The following is a 9,599-nucleotide window of genomic DNA, read 5'->3' as shown; positions in this document are numbered from 1 at the left end:
TATATCTTTCAATCTCAACATTAGATTTTCTAATTTCCAACTGTATTAAATAAATAGCATTAAAATATTTTCCTTCTTAACTATTAAAAAAATCAACGAATTTGAGTAACTTTTGCTTTTGTTTTATTTGTACCTTAAACATAACACTGAACAATCAATTATGTGCCACCCCACCTTCCTTCATCTGCAAAAAAACTAATCAAAAGACATATGTACAAGGCTAAAAAAATTCAGCAACACTTACCATACTCAGGCTAAAAGAATTAAGCAACACTTACCATACTCTTTTTATATTCACTGTTAACTTTTAGCTCATGTGACAGACTTTCCACCTGCTCAACAGTTTCAAGTGGGGATGGAAGAATGTCTTCCAGGATTGGTATATCTCCATGTGTTTTTGACATATGGGTTTCCGTCATTTTGACAATATTCAGGATATCCCCTGATAAAAATGTCAATTTTGATAATTCCTTCATCATGTATTCCATTATGCCAAAACCATAATCATAATCATCTGTATCAAACCTTATTACAGGTAAAACCAGTAGGCAGTCTACTGTATTTTATCAAACCGTTATTAGTATAATAGATCTCGTAATAATTTTGCAAAAATAATGGCATTTACTATTTTTAAAAGATTATTAGCAAATTTACAGAAATGGTGCATTCGGAAGACAAAACCAATTTTTCACTTTTGACAATTGAGCACCTGCTACATCCAGATTCTAGGGAGGAAAGGAAGGACGATCTTACTGGATCCCATAGCCTCTCCGAGGCACAAACCAGGCTTTTACACAAACCCCCCCCCCCCTGCACCCGAGCTTTTTAAAATAGTAAATGCCACTATTTTTGCAAAATTATTACGAGATCTATTATTCTAGAGAATAATGCATATAAATGCATATATGCATATAAATACAAAAGTAAATCAAATCTTATCCTTGTATAATATACAAGCTGATGTGAGATCCCTGTCTACAGGTGGACTGGAACTATTATCCAGTAGGCAGTCTACTGTATTTTATCAAACCGTTATTAGTATAATAGATCTCGTAATAATTTTGCAAAAATAATGGCATTTACTATTTTTAAAAGATTATTAGCAAATTTACACAAATGGTGCATTCGGAAGACAAAACCAATTTTTCACTTTTGACAATTGAGCACCTGCTACATCCAGATTCTAGGGAGGAAAGGAAGGACGATCTTACTGGATCCCATAGCCTCTCCGAGGCACAAACCTGGCTTTTACATAACCCCCCCCCCCTGCACCCGAGCTTTTTAAAATAGTAAATGCCACTATTTTTGCAAAATTATTACGAGATCTATTATTCTAATAAGAGTTTGATAAAATACAAACCCTGGGGCCATAGAACGGCTATTTAATCCCCTTGAACGGACCTGTGCATGGGCCACTGAGGCATCGAAAAAAAACAGACCGGCTTGGGAAAAAAGCAAAATTGCCGGTCTATGGCCCAGCTGATGGCTGTGCATGAATGGCTAATGGCTGTTAGTTATGGAGCTAGGTTAGACTATGTATGTTTAAATCTCTGATTTAAACAGAGCCAGTGTTCAGTCAAATAACTGAATTTATCAAATCTTATCCTTGTATAATATACAAGCTGATGTGAGATCCCTGTCTACAGGTGGACTGGAACTATTATCCAGTAGGCAGTCTACTGTATTTTATCAAACCGTTATTAGTATAATAGATCTCGTAATAATTTTGCAAAAATAATGGCATTTACTATTTTTAAAAGATTATTAGCAAATTTACAGAAATGGTGCATTCGGAAGACAAAACCAATTTTTCACTTTTGACAATTGAGCACCTGCTACATCCAGATTCTAGGGAGGAAAGGAAGGACGATCTTACTGGATCCCATAGCCTCTCCGAGGCACAAACCAGGCTTTTACACAAACCCCCCCCCCCTGCACCCGAGCTTTTTAAAATAGTAAATGCCACTATTTTTGCAAAATTATTACGAGATCTATTATTCTAGAGAATAATGCATATAAATGCATATATGCATATAAATACAAAAGTAAATCAAATCTTATCCTTGTATAATATACAAGCTGATGTGAGATCCCTGTCTACAGGTGGACTGGAACTATTATCCAGTAGGCAGTCTACTGTATTTTATCAAACCGTTATTAGTATAATAGATCTCGTAATAATTTTGCAAAAATAATGGCATTTACTATTTTTAAAAGATTATTAGCAAATTTACACAAATGGTGCATTCGGAAGACAAAACCAATTTTTCACTTTTGACAATTGAGCACCTGCTACATCCAGATTCTAGGGAGGAAAGGAAGGACGATCTTACTGGATCCCATAGCCTCTCCGAGGCACAAACCTGGCTTTTACATAACCCCCCCCCCTGCACCCGAGCTTTTTAAAATAGTAAATGCCACTATTTTTGCAAAATTATTACGAGATCTATTATTCTAATAAGAGTTTGATAAAATACAAACCCTGGGGCCATAGAACGGCTATTTAATCCCCTTGAACGGACCTGTGCATGGGCCACTGAGGCATCGAAAAAAAACAGACCGGCTTGGGAAAAAAGCAAAATTGCCGGTCTATGGCCCAGCTGATGGCTGTGCATGAATGGCTAATGGCTAATGGCTGTTAGTTATGGAGCTAGGTTAGACTATGTATGTTTAAATCTCTGATTTAAACAGAGCCAGTGTTCAGTCAAATAACTGAATTTATCAAATCTTATCCTTGTATAATATACAAGCTGATGTGAGATCCCTGTCTACAGGTGGACTGGAACTATTATCCAGTAGGCAGTCTACTGTATTTTATCAAACCGTTATTAGTATAATAGATCTCGTAATAATTTTGCAAAAATAATGGCATTTACTATTTTTAAAAGATTATTAGCAAATTTACACAAATGGTGCATTCGGAAGACAAAACCAATTTTTCACTTTTGACAATTGAGCACCTGCTACATCCAGATTCTAGGGAGGAAAGGAAGGACGATCTTACTGGATCCCATAGCCTCTCCGAGGCACAAACCAGGCTTTTACATAACCCCCCCCCCCTGCACCCGAGCTTTTTAAAATAGTAAATGCTACTATTTTTGCAAAATTATTACGAGATCTATTATTCTAATAAGAGTTTGATAAAATACAAACCCTGGGGCCATAGAACGGCTATTTAATCCCCTTGAACGGACCTGTGCATGGGCCACTGAGGCATCGAAAAAAAACAGACCGGCTTGGGAAAAAAGCAAAATTGCCGGTCTATGGCCCAGCTGATGGCTGTGCATGAATGGCTAATGGCTAATGGCTGTTAGTTATGGAGCTAGGTTAGACTATGTATGTTTAAATCTCTGATTTAACCCTTAAACTGCGCAACGCGCCTGCAGGCTCACGTCTGGTTTGCGCAACGCGCCTCCGGGTATTTGTATTTTTCACGTTCCATTCAAAACTCCCGCGGCTACATGGGGTTCACATCAGCTTCCTCAGGGCTCTTGTAAACAGACGCCATCTTAAAAAAAAATCGTGGTCCACATTCCCGGGTGTGGGAGCCTCAGTAGTGTGTGAGCAACCAAGGCTGGCGCTCGCAGCATGAGCGCACAGCACTGCTGTTCAGCATGTGACCACAGCATCGCCTAATAATGTCAAAATATATATATAACTTGTATTATTTAGCTATGATAGTGTTATATTAGAGCCTGAGTGTGATAATGACTGGGTACAATGTTCAAATATCAGTGATTCAATGCTGTTCACGATGTTCACAGCGCTAGCCACAGCACCACAGCATTATTTCGTTCATCTAGGAATCTTCAAATGATTTCTTAGGTTCCTTTTCAAAATAAACGTGTGGTCAATTATTCATTTACAGGAATTAGTGACCAGGATTGTGATAATAGCAGGAATGTGGTTATAATTAGCGTTGTGCGTAGTATTGTGGAAGGAGGAATTTTGATGAGGGAGGGAGGGAGGGCGAGAATTGAGGAAGCCTCATTGTGTGTGTGGCTGCCACTCTTGTTTTGCTCACCATACTAGCTTAGTGGTTCGCTATGGGCAACACATATGTACATGGGTATATATAGTGTGTGTATATAGTGTAAGAACAGCAACAGGAGAATGTTGAGAGGAGCTATTTTGGTGAGGGAGGTGACGTAATCGTAGCGTCGTCTGCTGTGTGATTTTTCATGCAGTGTATGGTGGCCACTGTACTGTTTGGACACAATACCGGCTTACTTACATAGTTCTGGTAAATAAAACATGTAGATAGGTATATAGAACATGTGTAATAAGAACTATAACAATATGGTGGGAGGAGCAATGTTGGCGAGTAAGATGTTGGAGTGAGGGAGACAGGCTGGGTGTGGCTGCTCTCACTCGAGGTGTTCTGAATGTGTTGATGGCCAAATGCTCTTGTTGGCCCATACGAGGCAGCTGCTATTGGCCCATACGAGGCAGCTGCTGTTGGCCCATACGAGGCAGCTGCTGTTGGCCCATACGAGGCAGCTGCTGTTGGCCGATACGAGGCAGCTGCTGTTGGCCCATACGCGGCAGCTGCTATTGGCCCATACGCGGCAGCTGCTATTGGCCCATACGCGGCAGCTGCTATTGGCCCATACGCGGCAGCTGCTATTGGCCCATATGCGGCAGCTGCTATTGGCCCATACGGGGCAGCTGCTATTGGCCCATACGGGGCAGCTGCTCTTGGCCCATACGGGGCAGCTGCTATTGGCCCATACGGGGCAGCTGCTATTGGCCCATACGGGGCAGCTGCTGTTGGCCCATACGAGGCAGCTGCTGTTGGCCCATACGAGGCAGCTGCTGTTGGCCCATACGAGGCAGCTGCTGTTGGCCCATACGAGGCAGCTGCTGTTGGCCCATACGAGGCAGCTGCTGTTGGCCCATACAAGGCAGCTGCTGTTGGCCCATACGAGGCAGCTGCTGTTGGCCCATACGAGGCAGCTGCTGTTGGCCCATACGAGGCAGCTGCTGTTGGCCCATACGAAGCAGCTGCTACGCGGTGTTCTGAATGTGTTGATGGTGAATGTATATAGTGTGTAAGTAGATTGTATATATACACAAATTAGCATGATACATAGTAAATATGTGCTGCATATGTGTACACAAGTTTCATGCACGTAACACAGTGTCTACGGACAGTACGGATGTTGTACTGCGATATTATAGTGTATGTGTTCATTATACATTGGATTGGCACATAAAAACAATGAAAATGTATTTGGAAAGGTGCGCAAAAAATGAACGAAAATATATTCGCGGCAACTCGCGCGCCCCGCCCCGAGCGCCCCACCGCCCCTGAGAGCTTACGGCACGGGCGCACGGGGAATGATGACGTCACGCCCCAACTTCCGGACCCCATAGCAGCCAAAGTAAGTACAATTTCGCCTTTTTTTTTACATACCCATACTGAGGGAAGGGTTTTTGACACTTTAAAAAGAAAAAAGAATTTTTTCCAGAGAATTTATTTCCTGCGCACTGCGGGGGTGTCACATTTGGAGGCAACGCAGTTAAGGGGTTAAACAGAGCCAGTGTTCAGTCAAATAACTGAATTTATCAAATCTTATCCTTGTATAATATACAAGCTGATGTGAGATCCCTGTCTACAGGTGGACTGGAACTATTATCCAGTAGGCAGTCTACTGTATTTTATCAAACCGTTATTAGTATAATAGATCTCGTAATAATTTTGCAAAAATAATGGCATTTACTATTTTTAAAAGATTATTAGCAAATTTACACAAATGGTGCATTCGGAAGACAAAACCAATTTTTCACTTTTGACAATTGAGCACCTGCTACATCCAGATTCTAGGGAGGAAAGGAAGGACGATCTTACTGGATCCCATAGCCTCTCCGAGGCACAAACCAGGCTTTTGCATAACCCCCCCCCCTGCACCCGAGCTTTTTAAAATAGTAAATGCCATTATTTTTGCAAAATTATTACGAGATCTATTATACTAATAACGGTAAATAAATAATAAATAGTAAATAAATCAAAATCAGTTACATTATTTTATCTTATTCATAGCATAAATGTTCTCGAAGATTACTAAAAAGAAATTGAATTAGACTACAGCAAATTGGCAAACTTTACCTTGTATCTGTTTCCACCGAGTTTGTTTGGGGCGTTCTTCAACATATCAGCAATACTTGTCTCAACATCTCTTTCAGTTGCATTAGTGTGGGTGTTGATACAGGCTTCTGGAAATTTATAAGAATTAATTAATATATATAATTATAATTCACTTTGCTATTCCCCATTCCACAGTCCTCTCGTCCTTCCCACTTCCCTGTCCCCACATCATCCCCACTATTCCCACTTCCCTGTCCCATCGTCCTCCTTACCATTTTCCCCTCCCCTGTCCTTCTTCCTCCCCCACCATCTCCCATTCACCTGTCCCTTTGTCCTCCCCAGCATTCCCCTGTCCCCACCATCCCCAACTCCCCAGTCCCCTCGTCCTCCCCACCATTACCCTCTCCTCTGTCCCCTCGTCTTCCCCACCATACCCCCCTCTCGTCCTCCCCACCATTCCAAACTACCTCATCCGATGCATTCTATAATGGTCTGATGCTTCCATCAGAAAATTGGGAACATCAAATGATCTGATATTCCCATCACTGAAAAATAAGAACAGCTAAAAAAATGAAATGAAAAAAATAAAAAAATAAACTATACTCATGAAATGAACAGTATGGTAAACAACACAGCTCAATTTCAATGCAATGTCACATAAAATTATTAAATCGAAATGAAAATAAATTGAAATCTATGAAAATTCAAATTATCAATACAATCGGAAATATTGAAATAATATCGCAACATAATATAGTGTGGGTTGCTCTTACGTGCAACAGACGGTGCTGTTTTTCAAAAAAGGCATGGTTTTACCTGTCACAAGTGTGGCATCTATACTTATACTCACGAAATGAACGGTATGGTAAACAACATAGCTCAATTGCAATGCAATGTCACAATAACATTTAATAACAATAATAACAATAACATTTAAATATACTTTAAGATATAATCTAGAAGAAAATAAGAACATTGAAACGGTTCATGAACTCGATTTCAATAAAGGACACTTTGGGGAACTTTGAAAAACAGTTAATGAGTATAATTAGACAGACTTGTTGCTAGGCAGAGGAGTAAATAATGAGATATATGGCAAATTTTGCAAAATATACGGCACACAAACATTCATACCCAAACAAAGCAAAATGCTAGGTAAGAACAAAGCAGTTGGCCCGTAGGGGAAAGGAGATACCCACAAGACTGGAATACAAGTCATTAACAAGCACACAAGTACTACACTACACAACAACCGCACTACTACCAGAACTGGACGAATCACTACCAAAACAACACATTGCACATCACTACCAAAACAACACAACACAACACAAGCATTGGCAAAGAATTATAGACCAGTTGCACTAACATCCCACATAATAAAATTATTTGAGAGTGATCAGGAGTCAGATTACTAGTTTTATAGAGACCAATGACCTCCACAATCCAGGCCAACAAGGATTTAGAGCAGTTTCTATGATCGAGCCACTGAGATCTATAAAGAATTCTGATCAAGAAAGAGATCTAGGGGTGGTTTTAGATAGAAAACTATAACCTGAGGATCATATTAAGAACATTCTGCGAGGGGCCTATGCTACACTTTTTAACTTTAGAATTGCTTTTAAATACATAGGTCAAAAAGTTTTAAAAGTTTTAAAAGTTTTTTAAACCTCTCGTGTATCATGAGTGTGTTAAAGCATCAGATGGTGCATTCAGATGATGAATATTACCTAGTTCCTTCATCTGGGAAGAATGAACACATATTGGTGCATTCGGATGATAAAAACTAACTACTGTAGTTTAATTGATCAACAGACTGTATATCATATGCAGACTGTATGTGGATCTGCGGGCCACTCCAAACAACAGCCTGGTGGACCAAGCTCCACCAGGGCTAAAGCACAAAGTGATATAGATGTGATAGAGAAACTAGGTCAAATGGAGGAGTAGGTCTGTATATTAAACAGCACCTGACGTGCACAGAGCTACTAAACTCAATGTGGTGGTAGAGTGGTGGGGGGGGGGGAAACATTGCAGAAAAAAACAAAAATACAATTTGGTCAACAAAACAGCATTGTTTAAAATAGAAGACATGGGTTGTCATTTTGGGGGTAAGGTAGGTTACATTGAGTTAATTAGTTAGTACTTAGTTTTTATCTTAAACTGGTTGGGAGAGGTACAGTGTTGCTGTGCTGGTGAAAGAACACCTAAAGGTAAATTAAATAATGATTGCGAATCCACAAGAAGTTGACATAATATCGCTAGAGATCTGCAATCAGGATGATAAACTTTCCTTAAAGAATTTGACAAACACTTGCTGATAGGACATGAAGTAAATGAAATGTATGTCAAGTTTTGTGAAATATATGATAAAAGCACAACAAAATTTGTACCAAAGGAGAGATGCAGAACTAGGAAAAGGGGTTTGTTCAACAGAAATTGCGAGAGGGCCTGAGACCCAAACACACACAAATGGAATCAATATATAGCAAGAGGCCAAACCCCCAAACATACAAGCGATGCAAAGATGCGAGAAACAGCAGCAGCATTAAGGAGAGGGACTTAAGGACCATAAATAAAGTGTGAAAATAAACTCGAGTAAATTTTTTTAACTACTCTCGACAGTGAAGAAAAACAAATATTCAGACGATTTGTGTTAGAATCATTAATCTTACACTTTCGGTCATATTCAACAACACAAATACATACACACACATTCCTGTTGCTGTAGCAAGTGAAGAATTACACACACAGATCACAATAACGTGATGCATCAAATGAACAAATCCACAAGGGCCGTGACGAGGATTCGAACCTGCGTCCGGGAGCATCCCAGACACTGCCTTAATCGACTGAGCTACAACAGGGTAAAAGGGTTGAAACCGAAGTTCTACTGAACTTACTAGATCCCATAGCCTCTCCGAGGCACAAACCAGGCTTTTACACAACCCCCCCCCCCCCCCCTGCACCCGAGCTATGTCAACAGGCCGTTCTCCCTCTTCGCCCTTCCGAATGCACCATATCAGTAAATTTTTTAATAATCTTTTAAAAATAGTAAATGCCACTATTTTTGCAAAATTATTACGAGATCTATTATTCTATAGAATAATGCATATAAATGCATATATGCATATAAATACAAAACATAAATACAAAAGTAAATGTAAATAATTTTACCTTGCACCTAGATCCACCAAGCCTGTATGGCGCGCGTTTCAGTACTTCGGAAATCTAGAACTATCTTGAATCTCTAATCTGCAATGAAACAATACATATTATTGCACTTACCAAAACATGGATGAATGTAGAAAATACAGAACTATTAGCTGAATATCAAATAAATGGATTTAATCTATTTCACACAGATAGATATATTACACCGTGTATATTAGGTAATACCTAACATACACGCCTCCACACACACTACATTTGAAATGTAGTCTCAAAAAGACTACATTTCAACAGCAAAGATTACTCCATAAAAAAATAATTAAATTATTGACCAACATGA

General features: G+C 39.6%; 1 protein-coding gene across 1 annotated transcript in view; it reads right to left on the bottom strand.

Moving 5' to 3' along the window:
- Window positions 1-9,343, bottom strand: part of LOC138368131 (uncharacterized) — an 11,098-nt gene extending 1,755 nt beyond the window's left edge. Inside the window, exons 1-2 of the mRNA XM_069330425.1 lie at window positions 9,266-9,343; window positions 6,110-6,216 (exon numbers count right to left, since the gene is read on the bottom strand). Coding sequence (XP_069186526.1) covers window positions 6,110-6,154 — 45 coding nt within the window. The 5' untranslated portion in view covers window positions 6,155-6,216; window positions 9,266-9,343. The remainder of the gene's footprint in view (window positions 1-6,109; window positions 6,217-9,265) is intronic.
- Between the last annotated feature and the right edge of the window lie 256 nt (window positions 9,344-9,599).

This window comes from Procambarus clarkii, chromosome 24 (genome assembly GCF_040958095.1).
Source record: "Procambarus clarkii isolate CNS0578487 chromosome 24, FALCON_Pclarkii_2.0, whole genome shotgun sequence".
Taxonomy (NCBI): domain Eukaryota; kingdom Metazoa; phylum Arthropoda; class Malacostraca; order Decapoda; family Cambaridae; genus Procambarus; species Procambarus clarkii.
Note: the sequence above shows the minus strand (reverse complement) of the source record. Positions and strands in the feature narration are given on the sequence as shown.